General features: G+C 42.5%; 2 protein-coding genes across 4 annotated transcripts; both read left to right on the top strand.

Annotated features, from left to right (window-relative positions):
* Positions 1-948: 948 nt before the first annotated feature.
* On the top strand, positions 949-9,803 carry prdm1c (PR domain containing 1c, with ZNF domain). 3 transcript variants are annotated; one of them, XM_005463227.4, is made up of 8 exons: positions 949-1,138; positions 2,763-3,014; positions 4,358-4,477; positions 5,492-5,744; positions 7,150-8,165; positions 8,326-8,454; positions 8,642-8,702; positions 8,842-9,086. In XM_005463227.4, exons 1-8 carry the CDS (start codon positions 1,112-1,114, stop codon positions 8,949-8,951), a joined length of 1,968 nt encoding a protein of 655 aa, XP_005463284.1. In that variant the 5' UTR covers positions 949-1,111; the 3' UTR covers positions 8,952-9,086. The 3 variants fall into 3 exon arrangements, with proteins under 3 accessions (XP_005463284.1, XP_025755036.1, XP_005463283.1); XM_025899251.1 differs by having other exon boundaries at positions 2,833-3,014; positions 8,642-9,803; XM_005463226.4 differs by having other exon boundaries at positions 8,642-9,803.
* A 1,325-nt stretch (positions 9,804-11,128) lies between these two features.
* xkr5a (XK related 5a) lies at positions 11,129-16,853 on the top strand. The gene is made up of 7 exons (XM_005463228.4): positions 11,129-11,416; positions 12,489-12,672; positions 12,865-13,049; positions 13,159-13,371; positions 13,699-13,868; positions 14,103-14,214; positions 14,683-16,853. Exons 1-7 carry the CDS (start codon positions 11,284-11,286, stop codon positions 15,624-15,626), a joined length of 1,941 nt encoding a protein of 646 aa, XP_005463285.1. The 5' UTR covers positions 11,129-11,283; the 3' UTR covers positions 15,627-16,853.
* The last annotated feature ends 2,257 nt before the right edge of the window (positions 16,854-19,110 follow it).

Here is a 19,110-nt window from a genome sequence, read left to right as displayed (position 1 = left end):
CAGTGAAGTAGTGTGTAGTAGCTGATTACAAATCTACATGCACCAGAACACACCCTCAAGAGTTTTCCATTTATTTGTTTGTCTTTATCGCAGCTTATAAAGATTTCTAAGGTGTGACACTGCTTCTTGTTGCACCAGCTTGCATTTTAATTTCGAATAAGGTGTGCATGCACAATATAACCCAGAAACTGTCGATGTGTATTTGTTTTCAGGATTCTGATTAGAAGTACCTATTTCATCATTCTTAGTATTACAGTGACATAATACCATAACAAAAATTTTGATTAATCTCATGGGTTTGTGTATCTAAAGCTCTGAAGCATCAAGTATCAATATGAATGAGTCAACCAAGCAAAGCAGACGTATTTCTACTTACAGCTGTTTATTTGGTACCTCTGACTTGGTATGCAATAAAAATAACCTGGGTGCATTTAATGTGTATGTTTTTTTAACTGATGATCTCATTTAGCTACAGAACATACAGAACAATTGCTTCGTTTAAAAGACTATTACAGACGATGAAGTTTTACAGGTTGTTAATTCTTTGTTGCGGTTAAGATATCCTTATTACACGATTACGTGGATTTCGACTAATCTGACTAACTTTAAACCTACAATTTACAAATAAATGATCTAATTTCCTCTGCTCCGCGTCCTTGACTCTCTAACATAACACAGGTATGCCGTCTTCCAATCCACAACAGATCGAAAATGAAGATGCATTTGTTTGATCCGGACATAGCTGTGTGACAGCCTCCCCGGAGAAAGCCTGTTGCCTCGGGGCAAAAGTGTGACACAGACACACACACACATGCACATGCACATGCACCCACACACAAACACGCTCCAAGGAGGAGTCATGGGGCAAAGGGGAGAGAGGGGGAGGGAGCATGAGAGGAAAGGGAGTGTATCTCTCTCTCTTACACTGTCAAACACACACACGGTGTATGTGAGCAAGACTCACATACACTGACTGCTCAGTTGCGCAGTCAGTATACTGAGGTCTGCTCAGAGAGAGAGAGAGAGAGAGGAAGAGAAGACAAGAGGCAGAGAACAGCCACTGGTTGCTTCTAGACACTCAAGCTCAAGAAGGGCACAGACAGCCTGACCTATGTGTGGCTCCTCACAAGGCTTTACAGTAAGTCTGCAACATCTGTCTCAGATCATCTTCTTAATTTTTACAGGAATAATTTCGATTGTTCTAACGATTTCAGCATGTTTAAGAAGGGTTAGACATTTTTGGCTCGACTTTTCTTTTCTGCATTACGACACTCTCCCACGAAGCGCAATCTCAAAGTGTGCTTTCTAGAGTCAGCCCGTTACATGTCGCCCCCGAGCCACAGCTGTGTGCTCTTGACTCATGTCTTGATTTTTCAGAATATATTTTCTGCTGTGTCACTTGGTTCAATGGTTTCGGAGTGAGCTGTCACACTTGTGACAGTCATTGCGAGTCAGCTGTGGTGACACTTCAGAGAAAAAAAAAATAAGGTGTAACATCACATATAAATCTCATCTCTTTGAACTTTTATTTGCATTTGAGAATACGTTGACATTCTTTTGTTATTGCAGCATATATGCCACTGAGTACAGTTTCTACCACTAGTGCTGAAAACAACAAAAAGATGAGCGGTGGGCTTTCTATCGCGGCTTACTGACTGTAGATTTATTTATACATAAATGTGGAGAATTTAGAATTTCTATTCCTTGCAGTCATTCCCTCAGGAGTGAAGTTTTGACTTGACTTTTTATCTCTCATCAGTAAGGAACATAAGTCACATGAGTGTTTACCATATATTAGCAAGAACCAGGCTTATCTACCATTATCTGAGAGGCAAACTGATGAGTCTACAAAGGAAGAAGTTCTCAGACAACACATCTGAGCGTTGTCTTTTAATCACGAGCCTGCCATCCGCTTTTTCACTCTTCTTTATTTCAGTCTGGGAGCCGTACCTTTTGTCGCGGCTGAGCTGCCTGACAGTCGCAATGTCGTGAGAAGGGAAAGAGTGAAAATAAAGGACAGAAAGAAAAGGAAATGGAGAGTAGAGTGGCACTTCTTTTCTTTGTTTCGACAATTAAGAGCGGTTGTTTAGGAAAGGGAGCCACTTTGGGGCTGGCAATCAATGAGCAGATGTACTGCTTTTGATCAATTGGTGGGTTTTTTTGTTTTTGTTTTTTTACATGTGTCTTAATATTATGGGTTTTTTGTGGACTGAAATCAGGCATATCTCACTCTAGCAGCCCTTCTGTGGCTTTTTAATACGGTAAATAGTCACTATAGAGTGTTAAGACCTGGCCGACAGCCAAGTCTCAGTCAGTTCAGAGGAAGTCTGGTTGATTCCCTGGTAGTGCGGGTTTCCTTGTGAAAGTGGTCCTGCTTCGGGGCTGACGTGCACAGGAACCTCCGTTATAGCCCCGGGGTTGTATTCTGAGTCACAGGATGTAAAGGACAGAGGGGGGCCAATGGGACAGCAAACTTGAAGGTTCCACTTTGAAGTTTGTTTGTCCGGTGTTGGCAGTTGACGGGAAAGTTAGTTTCTCTACTTCTACAGCATCACAAACATCCCACTGCCTCCTTCTCTATATCACACTTCACAATCTGGGACCTGCTTTTAGATTCATTCAAAACTCGACTCGATTCTGCATCTGCTGTTTTTATGAAAGAAAGGTTTGCCTTCCACCCTGTAGAACCAAAATAGGTTTTAATAATAAAATTAGATATAGAATCATAGGGATTTAAGAGCAGTTTTCTTTATTTTCCATAGGCCGCCTCTTCATGTACCTCAATCATGTTAACCTCAGAGAAGTCAGCTCAAACTGTGGGTGCCACTGCAGGGATGCCAGGAAAACACGATGTTGATATGACATCATGGAGCGAGGCAGACTTTGAGGAGAACTGCACTTACATCGTGAAGGACCAACCTCTGGAAGGCGAGTCCGAAAACAACTGCAAGACACGAGCTGAGAGATCGTTGCCCAGGAACCTGGCCCTGAAACGCTGCCACGACTCAGCAGAGGTACACAAGGCCTTCCGTGTTTGTTCTTTTAAAGACAGGCAAGACATTTATGAAGACAAATAGTCCCAGTTCAAATATATCAAAGGAGCTATGTGATGTTCAGTAGCTCTGCATGTTTTTAGTAAATGACGATTCTTTGCGTCACTCCAACATCCTTCCATCCTCTCATCTATCCTCCAGTGGGAAGTACTTGACATATTGTTGTCTAATTTGAGCTTTTCCTCTCTGCTATGTGTATGTTGAAGCAAACACAAACACAATAGCCAAGACTCTGGGCACTCAGCCTGAGGGCTCTATGATTAGTAGTTATCTTAGGTTCCCATCCCTTTGTTCCAGCAGAAAATTACACCATTAGGCAAAAGCCCATAATATACATAATACCCTAAATGTTCTTCCAGGTAAAATATGTGTCATCTAGCATGGAGAATTATTTCCATCCTCTCATCTATATATAAGTGAGTGGATAAGGAAATGACAATCATATAGTGTGGTAAATGCATGATAAAAGGTTAACCGCAAAGAACTAGTCATGAAAAGGAAACGCTAAATTTCCTCTACAAAAAGTCTGCAAAGGAAGGTAGTGAAGGGAGATCAGAGGAAGTATCCCTGACATCTGCAGTAAAATACCTGCATTTACCACTTTGACCTTCTAATAAGAAATGTCTGGTTGACACTAAAGAACAGGATACATGACAGTAATCTGTGACACAAGGGCAAGTCAAATGATGCCTTTAGACAAAGCCATTGAATGCAAGGACAAAAATATCTTGATAAACTAACGACAAAACTGTAGGCCTGAGTCTATAGCGGCTGGGTCAGATACATACAGTGTAAAGATGAAAGAGAAATACACTACCGTCGCTTTAGGGCTTTTGCTTTTTGAACATGGAGCTCAAGGTGCTGGTTGGGGTGTGACCATGACACCTTATCCACTCTTCCCCACCCTGGAGGACTGAGACAGAGGAGTGAGTTTCACACCTGGTAGTAGCAGAACAAGACTAGTAGTGAAATTTTAATATGGGAGAGAAACTAAAGATAACTTGGTCGATTGGCTTATTAAATATTTAACATGTGAAAGAAAGAACACATTCAGTCACAGCCTCTGAAAAACCTCTCAGCCTGTATATTATAAAATAAGGACAACCTGCTTAACCTGCTTTCCTTTTTTCCACATAAGTGTCTCCAGGGGACAAAAATATTCAGTGAATTGACCAGATTCTTTGGAGGCTGTATTCCAAAGAATCTCATCCCTTTTAGGATGTTTTAACAACTAAACGTGCATTTAACTGCTTGCTTAGATCTTCCGTTCTATTAACTGATTATGTGCTCTCTTTGTTTAACAGGTGCTTGGGGTGATGACTAAGGAGATCATTCCGAAGGGAACACGTTTTGGCCCTTTGGTGGGGGAGAGCTACACCAACGAAACTCTGCCGAAAGACGCCGACAGGAAGTACTTTTGGAGGGTAAGCAAACCTCATGTGAGACTCTGCAAACTTAAATGTTAAATTCAACGATGTGCCTTTCAGAACTGTTCACATCCTGTATCTCTGACTGACTGGAGATGCTGCTTTGGCTATGTCGTGGCACGAGTTAGCAAATGTGGTCAACGTCTGACATCCTGTCAATGTATGAGTCAAATTTGTCAATGGTCTGGTGTTTTTAAATGCCATTTGACTTGATAGCTTTCAAAAGTGCATGCATCATATATGTCAGTGTGTTTGCCCGTTCTGTGCACTTCTGTCTGAGGTCTTTCTCTCTCTCTCTCTCTCTCTCTCTCTCTCTCTCTCTCTCTCACACACACACACACACACACACACACACACATGCACAAGCACACACACAGCTGTTTGGTTTCAGTGACGCAGCGGTTCTCCTGTGTCTTCGCTTCTCACAGTAGTGGTATCACTGCCAGTAAATACACCATACACATGTCCGCACTTCTCCAAACTAACAAACTCTCACACTGACTAAGCAAGGAAGTGGCTTCAAGCCTGAGAACTGTTTATGTTACATATTCAGCAGCATCAGGGCATCTTCCATTGCACACATGCTCCTGTGTAATTCTATAGTATACACTCAGCAACCTTGACATCATGCAACCCCAACCAAAATTTGCAACAGTCTAACAATTTGTTAATAATGCAGCCATGACTCAAGCAACAGCACAGAAAGAACACTTTTGTACAATCGCAGAGGAAGGGAGGAGGTGAATAACTTCACCGTGAATGTAACAGGTGAGAGTAAGGAGTGGGTGAAACAGTATACCCAATACTACAATCCAGTCATACAGAGATATTCTTTTTGAGTGTTCCCTTTGTAACTCATATTGTGTGCTGCAAAGACTTGCGCCTATCCAACATGAAAGAAATTACAGCATTTACCATAAAGGCACGAGGAAACTGTGACTTCATGGTTTCAGGTTCACTTCTAATCATCAAGTGAATTATTTCTGATCTCTTGTTCTGCTCACGCTATAGGTCTTCTCAGAGGGGCGCTTACACCACATTCTGGATGGGCTGAATGAAGAGCGGAGCAACTGGATGCGTTACGTCAATCCAGCATGCTCTGTGGAAGAGCAGAACCTGGTTGCATGCCAGAGTGGCTTGGACATCTTCTTCTACACCACCAAACGGCTTCAGCCAGGCCAGGAGCTTCTGGTGTGGTACTGCTCTGAGTTTGCCCAGCGTTGTAACTACCCTCCACTGGGACAGCTGGCTATCGACAAAAACGGTAAGTGCGTGTGTTTTTGTGTGTGTTGTCAATTTAGGAATGCGCAAGGACCGAGTGCTGCTGAAGTCAACAGAAACTAACACCGTGCCCACGCATCGAGACGTATCTGGTTTGTTCTGTCATTGTTAAGTAAGGCCCCCAGTCAAAACGCCAGCCGACTGACACACTCTTTGTGTAGGTGTTTAAGAACTTACTCCGTCACACCCATAGCTCCTTTGTTAATGCAGAACACAAAGGAGGATAGTGGAGACTTGAAAGCAGAGAAGAGCTGTCTCCAGGTGCAGCAGCAGCACTGGCGTAAGATGAGACCAATTTCAGGATTTTAAGCAATGTTTCAGTTTCCCTTTTAAACTCCCACATAGAAGGCTGCTGGCGGCTCATTCAGCCAGACAGCATTTGGCATTCATTCACAAACAGTAGGAATGCGTATGCTAGCAGAAAGACCACATGCACGCAGCAAAATACAAAGTCAAACACAGTCACAAAAAGAGGCCGCTAGAGGTGCTGACGGCACTCTGGCACGACTCCATTTATTTATTTGGTTCTTAAGGAGGAAGCGAGGTAGGAAGTTCTCTACTGACTACTTGAACTTCCTGACAAGGTGACCAACTGACAGATTGATATCTCACTCAGTGTTGGCTGTTTGTTTGCTGAGAGCTGGCCTCCCTGGAGTGGGGGCAGGGTAACCTGGGAGTGAACAAAAGATAAGAGATGTGCTGTTTGTGTGGCTTGTGGGTTAATTGTGTCTAAAAGTAGGTGAAATGTACATGCATACCACTGTATTTGGTCTTCCTCTCTGTTGTCGGTTTGAGTCCCTTGTTTATTCTGTGGTAAAGTCAGTGAAGCAGTATCTTTTTACCTAGATGAAATGCAGATTTCAATCCAGATTTTCAATCCACCTTATAAAATAATTTATATCTGTTTGGGAGCTGTAGTTTATTTGTCACTTCAAAATGACAAGTTGTTTTTTTTGTCTCCTGTACACTGTGTATCCTGCCTGGCTTGTGACAGAAAATACACCTTCAACTGCCCAGCCCTCTAATGCAAATAGCACACTGTATCCACTGACTCTTGCTCTCTGTGCTATCTGTATCATGATCAGATCCCCATTGTTTCATTTCTGGTGTCCACTTTCACAGAGTGCAAAGGTCAGTCGCATCTGATAAAAAAAAGTGCATCTCCTGAAGTTTAAAGTAAATAGCTGGGCTAGCGTAGGTACTTTTGAAAGCAAACGTGCATAGTGATTAAGAAAGAAAACATACACGCGTGCTTGATAAGACGAGTATGTGCTTGTATGGCTGCAAGTGTCAGTTAGTTGAATGATGATAATGTTACACCTAGTGAATGTTAAGAAATGAGTCTCCTGTCTCTGATGATCTTTCTCTATTGCTTATCTGTCTAACAGAACAGAGTCCAGCGAAGAAGACAACAAGGAAACGAGGTCATACAGTCTCTGAAATCCTACAAGACGACCCCTCCAAATCCCCTTCTAACTGCATCAGACGTCTAGACAGTTTTTTGCCTCAGACAAATGTCTCAGCAGATTTTCCTTTATGTCCCAGCGTTGTCTACCCACCTCAGCCTATCTCCGAATCTATGCATGCTAATAGATATGCATTTCTACCACCTCTGCCATCCTGTAGCCCTCCAGCTGCCAAAAGGCAAGCACTAAGCATTCCTGTCCCTGCTAATGTCCACTTTGCCTTTCAGCACAGTCAAGGCCCTCCCGTAGCAAAGCCTTACCAAGATCCCTGTATGCCCGATATCGCTAACTCTACTCTAATGCACGGCCCCTATCTACTGCCCCACTACTCACTTGGCCTTCTACCTCATTCATATCCATTCTACCGTGATAGACTGAAATCTCACTTGGCAGTCTCACCCCATGTATCGCCCTTTCACAACTATGCACATTTTCAATCGCCTTTAACCAGCGGTTGCAAAGACTTGACACGTGCACTTTCTGATTCCAAACCAGACCTCTTTCTTTCACCAATCCGTGAGCACAGAGACAACAAGGACCTCATATCCAAAAGAAGAGCCTACCTCAGCATCCCCTCACACGACCTCAGAGATTTCAAACACTCCCCTCCCACCAACATTCACACAGACCTCGCTATGCCTGCCACATCCACCGCCTCATCTATGGTCACTAAAATCCATGAAGCACAGCCTTCTCTCGCTCCTGGAGGATGCTCGCCGCAAGAGGGAATGGCAGCCTCCTCAAACTGCCTCCCTTCCAATTTTACCTCTGCCACGCAAAGTGAAGCTGAGGATGCAATGGACCTAAGCAAGACAAAGCAAAGCGGGCAGATAATTGGCTACAAGACCCTGTCCTACCCTCTGATGAGGCAGAATGGAAAGATCCGATATGAATGCAACATCTGTGGAAAGGTCTTTGGGCAGCTGTCTAACCTTAAGGTTAGTTCTTCTTCAACGCATTAAAGCAGTGTGAAAGAAAATGACAACCACCAGTTGAATACAGTGACTAGAGTATAGTATAATTGAATTAACCAGTTCCTCTGATTTCCTTTGTTTGATTGATAACAAATAAATTGTCATATCTCCGACATCTTCTCAGGTTCATCTGCGAGTACACAGCGGGGAGCGTCCCTTCAGGTGTCAGACCTGCAATAAGAACTTCACACAGCTAGCACACTTGCAGAAACACTACCTGGTTCATACAGGAGAAAAGCCCCATGAATGCAAGGTAAGGCTGCAGCTGTCGGAAATTGCTGGAAAGCATTAGACGCCTTATATCACTCTCATAGTAAATATGTAGGTGGACTAAAAGTTTGTACGTCAGCAACAAAACATCAAAACATCACAGCGGTTATGTGACTAAGAACAAAATAAAGACTCATACAGAGATTCCCCTCTGCTGTGTTTTTACATAGGTGTGCCACAAGCGATTCAGCAGCACTAGTAACTTGAAGACCCACCAGCGGCTACACTCAGGTGAGAAGCCTTACCATTGCAAGCTCTGCCCTGCTCGCTTTACTCAGTTCATCCACCTCAAACTCCACAAGCGCCTCCACACTGGCGAGCGACCACACCGTTGTCCTCACTGCCCCTGTGCCTATCTCCATTACTGCAGCCTCCAAGTGCACCTCCAAGGCTTCTGCCCTCTCTTGCCCTTGGCCTCACACAGATACTCGTCAGAGGAGCTATGTCGAGTTAACTCTGAGATTGAGAGGTTTGACGTGAGTGAGGCAGCAGAGGAGCTTGAAGCCATGGCTGCAGAGGTTGATATGGACAAGGGGAATGTTACCGACCTAATACAGAAGATAGAGACCCGTGTCTCGGGCCACCGGGATGCTGACAGAGGGGAGTCTGAGAGAACCAACTACAAATCAGCAAAAGAGCGCTCGGGTGTTCAGCTGCATCACAGCAGTCCTGTACCTCTGCATCCAGCCAGCATCAAGCTGGAGTCAAGCTGCATAACAGAGCCCTAAGACAGCCCTGCTAATCCATCCATATAATCCTTACAGGTCAACTCAGCAGCTGTCTGTTACTGCCCTATTTGAAGTAAAGCCTTATCTCAATCATGGATTTCCTAGCCTATACTCTACATAGACCACAGCATGTGAAAAATCAAGACTTAACCAGCCTGGCCTGGAAAAAAGTGACTTTTTAAAAAAATAAATGTATAGATCTTTGTTAATTTATTCAATTACTTTTAATCTAAAATGTACAAAAAAACACATTTTTTGATATTTTGACTTTTATATCTCTGGAATGTCTTGATGGAACAACTACACATGTGATTATGCATTAAAAATAACAAAGATGTTTGCTTTAAAATGTGGTTTTTAGTGTGAGACTGAATGTTTCTGTTTTTGTATGTATGCGTAATTGTGTCCCTTGAGTCAAGTAACTATTACTGTACAAGCATGACTTTATATTGTAAGTGGGTTAAGCACTGAAATGACAGCAAAAAGAAACCTCAACTTGCCTTCTGGGTGAGTATACAGTGCTGAATCGGAGTTGCAGATAAACATCCTGTTATGAGTCTTGGGATACTCACAACCAGTAAATACCAACCCGTCATCATGGAAGGAAAAAGAAAAAAACACACACACACACAAAACTGAACAAGATTATCTTCATGATCAATATCCTGTGAATAATTTTATACACGTATATCTATATTTGAGTTTTGGTATTAGGCAGTTGTCAGACATTTCACCCACAATGTGTGACTCCAGAGTTTAGTAAGACATATAAATAAATTAAAAATCAAACAAAGAGAACAAAACAGACTTAAGATGACTACTTTTATTCACAATGAACGCTGATTCGTATAGCGCAGGCTTGTGAATAAAACTGCAACCATATCTCTATATTAACAGAGCTATACTTGCTATACTCAAGAATTATTACAGGATTTTCTATCCAGTATCCTTCTGTGGTTCTTTTGCTAAAACCTAAAATAGTGTAGTTGTGGAAAAGGTTAAAAAAGTGCCAATTTGTGCTAGTGATGATGAGGTAATTGGCTCTTGTAAACTGCTATGGAGCTTTTTCTCCATTTAAGAAAGTAAATTAAAGAAGTGGTGGGTCAAGTAGGTGTCATTAATGGCTTTCAAAATGACACAATCGTGACACAGTCCTCAAAATATGGGGCGTAGAACTACTGTAAGTGGGGCATGAACTATTAAGGAAAGACTCCAGCTGATGTCATGACCTTCAATTAATTGAAATTAAATCTTCCTTTTTATTCAGTGTTTATTTATTTAAACTTGATTTAACCAGGAAGCCCCATTAGATTAAAATCTGTGTTTTTTTTTTCAAAATGACAAAAAATTGTTAAAACAAATATAACATGAATGCACATAAAGTAAAAAATGAATTAATTAATAAATAAAACAAGTCAGAGTCAACAAGTAACACAAGTCCTGCTTATGAATAGCAACTGCAGTCTTCTTTCACAGAAGTCGTTATCCTAGGGCTAAACTATACCAGAGGGACGGAAGCATTCAGATTTGGTGTACTCTTAAGGTTAATTCATAATCAAGGTGCCAAAATAGAAAACACTATTCGGCCTAGACAGCGTTAACACACATAATATGGGAGCTTTTTCTGCTGTTTGGCCCCTTGAAACCCGATTAGGACACAGAGATGTGCACCGGTGTGATGTGGGGGATGAACTTCAGTTATTGTTGTTATTAGTCGGGCATGGCAGACAAAAAACACGCCAGAACCACAGCTGTAAACACCGTGACCTGCGACCTCCACATGCGAGGAAATTCACGCTCAGATCAGTCTGCCGTCTATCAGCAGTCTACCATGTAAGATGCAGCCGTCACAAAAGATTTGAAGAAATAGACCGTGATGTAGAAGAGGTTTCCACGGTGGAGGAAGGAGAGGCTCGCTAAACTGATGCGCCTTTAAAACGTGCTGTGACGTCAGATATTTTGACAGGGGGCAGGCAGCGGGAGAAGAAGAAGAGGAGGAGGAGGAGAGCGGATGTACCAAGCGGGGGCCAAAGGATGCCCAGGATAATGTCATCGGTGTGTCCTCCTTCACACCTATCCGCATCATGATAAACGCCGCAGGAGCGGTCGCCCGCAGGATGCCGTCGGCGGCGCGGCGGAGCGGGTGCTGGATAGCGTGGTGCCAGGCGGTCCTGCTCGCCGTGTCGGGGCTGGTTATTGTGGCCGAACGGAGCGCTCGTAAGTGGGGATTCCAAGCGCTAGCGGGCTGCTAGCTCGCGTGCTGTACATGTTGAAACTCAACCTCGTGGAAAATAGATGTTGGGCTTCTTTTTTTTTTTCTTTTCTTTTGCTGTAATGTGATTGAAAATGATGCTACGTGCTGGAGCCGTCTCAGCTGCGGCCGTACTTCACGTTAGAAGAAGCACATTTGGGAGATGCTATGGCACAGCCGTTACTACTGAATGGGAAAACCTAGCTGAATTCCGTGTGCACTGCAATCCAATATCGGCATTGGTTAGTCCACCTTTGTTGGCCAAACTGGGCCCCCCGAGACCTCCTGTGATCGTATAACAGGATAAGTTATTGAATTTAACTACTGACTTTAATTAAGTGTTACTAAATTGCCGTCGCTGATCAATATTCACATAATGCCCAACTTTTACATTATAATTCTCCACCTTAGACCTCCCCCAAAATATGATTGAACATATTAAACACTTGTTTTTCCAAAGTAATTTTTGCACATCTAGGATCTGTATTGAAAACAAGGTGCAGCACAGCGTTATGATTTCCTGACTGTGCAGATCAATGGGGCAAGGTCAGGACACAGGAGGATACCTGGATGTGTACAGAGTGTGACTTTGTCTTCAGCAAGTATACCATTACCAGAAGATAAAAATACTGTGCTGCTGCCTGAGCTTCACACTTTAGAAATCCTGTCATAATTAAAAATTTAAAAAGTGAATGCATGCATAAATGAATGGCTGTTTAGATTATCAGTAGAGTGGCACATTGATAAAGATGCACCAGTGAAGCTAAGAAACAGCTAATGGCTGTTTTAAAGTGGTGTGGAATGATTTTGGTGTCTTTTTTGTGAGCTTGCGCCATCCCATTAGAAGAGTTTTTCTTAAAACTAAATTTACTTAATGAAGCATGCATCTCTCATGACTCTGCAGCTTTAAATATGGCCTCACTAGTGCTCGGTTAAGTGAGCTGTGTGTCCTTTAAAATCTGAATAACTGGAATCACAAAATACTGATACCATTGTGCATCTGGGTGTCTGTTCTGTATATGTGTGTCTGTGTGTCAGTGATCTACTGTATAGGGTTTTACCTTTGGAATGAGGAGACACAGTGGGCAGGCCTCACACTTGGCCTCTTTCTACCGGGGACAGCAGTTCAGCTGCTAAGTGTGAAGTGGTACTATGATGATGGTGATGACAGGCGATGTTACCTCTCTGTTATACACATCCTGCACTTGGGCATCTTCAAAAGGTAAGCTCATTTTTTTCCATTCGATGTGCTTTACGTAGATACATTATAAATGCAGAGTACTTTATTAGAATGTAATAATTTGTAGTTTTTGTTAAAGTACAGGGCAAAAAAAATTATTCACATCACTGTGAAACCTTACTGAGTGGGTTATATTTTATGCCTGCTCTGGTTTCTGTCTCCATCTTCTGGCAGGTTGTGGGACTGCATGAGGTCTGTGCTGCGCATGCAGGGCTCAGTGGCTGATCTGGGAGCTGCTGTTATGCAGCAGGCAGATGTTGCTGCCCTTTGGCTGCTGGAAGCCCTTGTCCTCACGCTGCCTCAGAGCCTGCTGCAGGCGTACATCGTGGTGTCTACTGATGTGGGCATCGCATCACCAGGTAATTTTATGTTCAGTTGAATCACAGGTTCTGTGTGATGTTTATGGCCTGTAAATTGTTATATAGAGATAACATTTTTTTTTTATGCTGGTCCATGTTTTATCTACAGTGGCGTATTGCTGTGGTTTGTGTGTGCTGTCTATTGCGTGGGCCCTGGTGCTGTACAGCCGAGCCTGCTGTCTGATACGGCCAGGCCACCTGGACATGCCTCCAGCAGCCCTGCTGTGCCAGCTGGTGTGGAGGGCATGCATGCTGGGTGCCAGGGTGACCTGCCTCACATTCTTTGCCAGGGTTTTTAATTGGTGGGTTTGTGGAGTAGCAGGTGAGCACTGAGAAGCGAGTTTTATTTTGTTAAGACACTTGAAAGGCGGAGAAAGTGTACAGTTATATTAAACTAGTACATTACATTAACAGGAGACTCAATGACTAGTACACGCACAGATTTCCATGTCTTTTATGACTTTGAGCTTAAAAAACATTTTCTATCAACTCCCATTTAACCACTGAGTTATGTAATTATCCTCAGAGCACTGTGACATGTCCTCTTGATCCAGTTTTCTGTTTTGCCTCTGCATCAGCGTTGCACACTGTATATGGATCCTCTGTTGCACTTGTAGACCTTCTATTCTATTTTTATGTTAACCTTCAGGTTTTCACTGGCTCACGGCCTCCTTTTGGCTGGTATCACAGCAACCAGACATCTGCACCGGCCCCTGGTGTTGGCGTGCTTTTAATGGCGTCATGGGGCTCATCCACGTCTTCCTCTTCCTCAATGTCAAAGATGGACCCTCGCGCTTCCGCATGGCCAGTTTTTATGCAGTATGGCATGAGTTAAAGTTATTATTCTTCAACTTTTCTTCTTTTTTTTTTTCCTGTGTTTTCATTATGTTGTTTTGTGCAGCTTTGTCTCATCTGCCTACTCACAGGGCAGCAGGGACAAACAGATATAGATACATAAGTTTGCAATGTCATCCTCACCTCTGTGTGCTAAGCCCACAGTGACGTAAAGCTGTCTACAGATGACTGATGGTGCCACCTTCTCTCCTTCTTCAGTTCATGCTTGTAGAGAATGCCACTCTGCTGCTGGCCGCCTCTGACTTCCTGAGCGAAGCATCATGGGACAGCATGACCCTTCCCACCACTGTGCTGTGTGGCTTTCTCCTCGGTGAGTCATTTGTTTCTAGAGAATTTGCTGTTTGTATTGGGACATTAGTCATAGTTACACTAATGTCACACTGTTTATTAGTTTCTGTCATATCCAAGTGACAAATCCCCTCGTGTTTATTCACAAATTCTTAGAGGTATTGTTGTACAACAAACATAGCTACCGATATGCTGCCCTACTTACAATACTCTTCATGTGTGAGATTTTACTGTGCGGGATATTTTAAATCTCTTTATTTGAATAAGTAAGAGTGGGGATGAGATCGTAAGATGGCAAAAAATAAGTGAAACCTTTTTTGAGGTTGATATGCATTATAGAATTAATATAGTAACAGCCAAAGTGGCTGTTGTGATCTCTGCTCCAGCCTCCCTCTGTGATTCAGACTATGTAGTCAGCTAATTGCTTGTGAAAGGCCAAAACATACCTGGGCCACTAAAAACTAAAATTTCATATTCCTTTGTTTCTTAGGTGCTACCTCTCTTGTCCTATACTACCGCTTCCTGCACCCCAAGTCCACAGAGATCTCCCAGGGAACAAACCACAACCACATGGGCAGTACATGCATAGAACAAGGGGAGTCCTCCTTCTCTCTTGGGGACAAAAGTTTGCCAGCTCATTCTATTCAAAACCATGGCAGCTTCTCCCTCTCAGGTGTTGCTGGTTCTCTGCTGGAGCACCCAGGGAACTGCGGGGGCAGGCCTAACAGCTCCTGTCCATGTTACCACCACCACTGGCTCTTGATCCGCCTCGCTCTGAAAACAGGAGATCTTGGTAAAATCAACAGGGCGTATGGGGCTGGGGGAGCAGCGGCCGTACTAGACATAGAGGAGTACAACCAAGAATTTAAAAGTAACGAGGGCATCACAATTACAGCTGGAGGAAGCTGTGAGGGTGTCTCCACCTCCGAGTCTCAGGGGAAAGGTCTGGCACCCCTCTCGGACTGTAAAGACGAGTTCCAGAGCGTAAGCGAACCCACGTCGACTGAACAACCGGAAGAAGACGACAGTCTGGAGATGGAGAGCCCGATGGAGTCGCCCACATCGGATTTCAAACGCAGCTCACCAGAGGGTAAATCAATGTTTGGAGACAGCCCAGAACCCTATTTCTGCCCTACAGAATCAAGTTCAACCTTATACTTCAGCGCCGATCCCCAATCTCCAAGCAGTGCCAGTAACCCCCGTTTGGACCGGGACCTTGGGGCTCTGGAGCAAGGCGTTCGCCTCAACTCAATCCCCAGTGATCCAGCCCTTCACAGAGATGTCCGTGGACTCATGGGCCGGGTTGGACCACGATGCATTTCCACTCCTAAATTGGACTCAGGAGTGTTAGACTCCCCTTCCAGTGTCCCTCATCTTAAAGGTCCAAGAAAGCAGCTCATATTGTCCCGAAGAGATGAGGATGAAAACTTCTAGCTTACATGTGACAGAATCAGGGAAGAATTAAAAACTTATCCAACATTAAAGGAGTACACCAGCTTTTAAAGGAAGTGCTTTTTCAGCAGTCCAGCATTGTAGAATTAGAAAGCTGGCAGTAATTTCTCCTTTTGTCTATACACATATATTTAGTACACTGTGGGGCGTATGCAACAATTGTGGAATAATCCTCTCAAAGCATAAACGATTTTCTACAAAAGCATTCCTTTGCCCAAAAGCCGGACACAGAGTAAAGCCTTCAGTAGAGCTCATTTACCACAAAGGTTGTGTGTGGAGCTCAGACACACCTTCTGCCTGATGTTCAGCTGGCATTTTCATTCTTTTGGTGACAGTGAACTTAAGCCTCAAGAATAATAACAGTTATACTGTGCAACAAAATGAACACCGGTCGGTCAAGACCGAAACTACGTAATAAGGAAGTAGGCATTAGTTGTATCAATAAACATCATCAAGTACGCAGATGCTTCATGATCTTAAAAAAGGGGATGATCTCTTTAATACGCACTAAAACTGCTGTTACTCATGTCAGTTGCCAGCAGCTATGAAAATAGAAAAACTAATCCTGTATCTTTCAATGGCCGGAGTGTCTGACCTCTGAATCATAACCATCTCACTATAAGCCAGAGCCTTTTGGCTTCCTAAAAGCACAAATATCTTCTGTATCATATGTCTGTTGCTGTGATGCTGTGATTTTTTTCTTCTTCTTTTTTTTTATTAAAAAAACAAAAACAAAACAAAAAACTGAACCTACCTGAGAATCAAAGTGTATCTTTTGTATGATGTTAACAGGCCTAGGGAAACTGTTTGATGTCTTGATTTACATGTTGACCATGTAATTGCGGAACTGTTTTTGCAATTTAGGTTTTGTTGGAAATGAAACAATGTCTCAGGCACTAACGTCTCAAAGCTTTCATATGTTCTGTAACAAAGTGAAAAGATGCTTATGAGATATTTGTGGTGATTTTTTTTTTGTTTTGTTTTTTTTGTATGTGCTCTTGATTACTATTGGCAGGGGCCAAATGAACTTTGCTCCTTATTGTGTTCTGTAACAGGATTAAAGTCCACTAACAAAGCAGTGAAATTATGCTGGGTTTTCTCTCATGCCCAGGTGACTGCCTATATGACATTTTGAACTGTGAAGTGTAAGGCCACTGGTGGCTCTAAATAAGCAATAAATACAGTACATGTTTAGGTGAGTGGAGTGAAGATGTGTCCAGTGTTTTATTTTTTTTGAGCAAAGTACGGTGATGTGCAGTCTTGACCCAAACATCACTTAGTATTTATTGAAACATGCAAGCATCCATATAGTATATAAAGTGGGGAAAGAACAGTTCTAATCACCTTTTAAGTTAATATTTGATATGGCCAACTATCATAGGCAAGCTTTCTTGGAATTTAGGCTCCTTAAGGAGGCTTCAGGAATAATTCTCCAGGCTTCTTGAAGGACATTCAAAGCTCTTCTTTGGATGTTGGCTGCCTTTTGTTCCATTTTATGTCAAGATGATCCCACACTGCTAGTGTTTTATTGTGTTTTTTCTGTCCAGTTATGCTTTTATTGCACTGAAAGTGTGTTTGAGATCATTGTCATGCTGAAACATAAAGCTCTTGCCAATCAGATGCTTTCTAGGATTGCATAGTGAATCATAATCAGTATCTTTCTGTCTTCAAAATTGTTTTGATAGTATCTCCAACACTGAGTAAAATACAGCCCGAAATCATGACAGATCCTCCACCATGTTTTACAAATGGCTGTAGACATTGTAGGCTGTAGGCTTCAAGTAAGTAATTCTTTATTTAAAAAGCCATTCCTTGACACAGCGGTCTTAGCTAATTACAGGCCAATCACCAACCTTCCTTTTTCTCAAAAGTTCTTGAGTCATTGTTAAAAAGCTAACAGATCATCTGAGAGGAATGGTTTATTTGAAGAGTTTCAGTCAGGTTTCAGAATGCATCACAGTACAGAAACAGCATTACTGAAGGTAGCGAGATCTTATGGTCCCTGACAGTGGACTCATCTTTGTGCTTGTCCTGGTAGATCTCAGTGCTGCATTCGATACAGTTGACCTTAATATTTTATTACAGTGATTAGAGCATGCTGTAGGTATTAAAGTGGTTAGAATCATATCTATCTAATAGTCTCCAATTTGTTCATGTAAATGGAGAGTCGTCTTTACACAATGATGTATATGTTTCTGTAGGCAGTATCACTAGAAGGCATAGCATATGTTTTTACTTCTATGCAAATGATAGCCAACTTTGAAGCCAGATAACACACATAGATTACTTACACTGCAGGAATGTCTTAAAGACATAAAGACCTGGATGACCTTGAATTTCCTTTTTCTATATTCAGATAACACCGAGGTTATTGAACTCAGCCCTAAAAAACTTTGAAATATGGTACCTAACATGATGCTTAGTCTAGATGGCCTTACATTTTATTGTTTCTTTTATTGTTGTAATTTTAATGTGTTTGTCCGAAAGAGTTGTGTTTTGTAAACGAGACATCGAATCTCAATGGGAATACCTGTATAAATAAAGGTTAAAAAAACAAAACAAAAACAAACCCAAAACGTTGGCCTCAAGTAACACTGAGGACTTGGAGTCACTGTTGACCAGAATGTGTTCTTCAGTGCTCATATTGAACAAATATGGGGGACTGCTTCTTTCCATTTGCTCAATATCTCTAAAATTAGAGCAATCCTGTCGCAGACTGATGCTGAAAAACTAGTTCATGCATTTATTACTTCTACGCTGGGCTACTGTAATTCGTTATTATCAGTATGACCTAAAAAATCATCAAAAAGCCTTCAGTTGATTGAAAATACTGTAGCAATAGTAATGGCAGGGACTTGAGCGAAAAAGCATATCTCTCCCATACTGACTTCTCTTCATTGGCTCTCTGTCAAATCCAGAATTGAACTCAAAATCCACAACAGAGCACTTTGCTCTAAGACTCCTAATTTACTTGTGGTTAAAAGGAGAATGGGAGCAGAAAGCGAAGGCACTGCCTTCAGCTTCCAGGCCCCTCATCTGTGGGACCAGCTCCCAGTTTGGATTCAGGAGAAAGACACTCTCTACTTTTAAGATTTGGCTTATAACTTTCCTTTTTGATCAAGCATATAGTTAGGGCTGGATCAGGTGACTCTGAATCCTCCCTTAGTTGTGCTGCAATAGGCCTCGGCTGCAGGGGGCTTGACGTAATGCTTCTTCACTCACATTTTTTTCACTCACTATGTGTTTACACACCACTCTACATGTAATCAATAGTTATTATTAATCTCTGGCTCCATTCCACAGCATATCTTTTTTTATAATTACAGGCACTCTACAATATAAAGTGCCTTGAGGCAACTGAACTGAACTGAGCTGAATGGTAGATGGATCAGCTGAAGGGCCCGATGCATCTCCTAAGTCCTGTGTCAGTCCTGTGTTGAATTCCGCCCCACCTCTTAAGGGCATA

This window comes from Oreochromis niloticus, linkage group LG15 (genome assembly GCF_001858045.2).
Source record: "Oreochromis niloticus isolate F11D_XX linkage group LG15, O_niloticus_UMD_NMBU, whole genome shotgun sequence".
Lineage (NCBI taxonomy): Eukaryota > Metazoa > Chordata > Actinopteri > Cichliformes > Cichlidae > Oreochromis > Oreochromis niloticus.
This window is presented reverse-complemented; position numbering and strand designations above follow the sequence as displayed.

Bases quoted from the DNA above. Each gene is read 5' to 3' on its own strand.
- xkr5a (XM_005463228.4), top strand. From the start codon at position 11,284: ATGATAAACGCCGCAGGAGCGGTCGCCCGCAGGATGCCGTCGGCGGCG. The intron at 11,417-12,488 runs GTAAGTGGGGAT...TCTGTGTGTCAG, and splicing joins TGTGGCCGAACGGAGCGCTC to TGATCTACTGTATAGGGTTT. The intron at 13,372-13,698 runs GTGAGCACTGAG...GTTAACCTTCAG, and splicing joins GTGGGTTTGTGGAGTAGCAG to GTTTTCACTGGCTCACGGCC.
- prdm1c (XM_005463226.4), top strand. From the start codon at position 1,112: ATGTGTGGCTCCTCACAAGGCTTTACA. The intron at 1,139-2,762 runs GTAAGTCTGCAA...TATTTTCCATAG, and splicing joins GCTCCTCACAAGGCTTTACA to GCCGCCTCTTCATGTACCTC. The intron at 5,745-7,149 runs GTAAGTGCGTGT...TCTGTCTAACAG, and splicing joins GCTGGCTATCGACAAAAACG to AACAGAGTCCAGCGAAGAAG.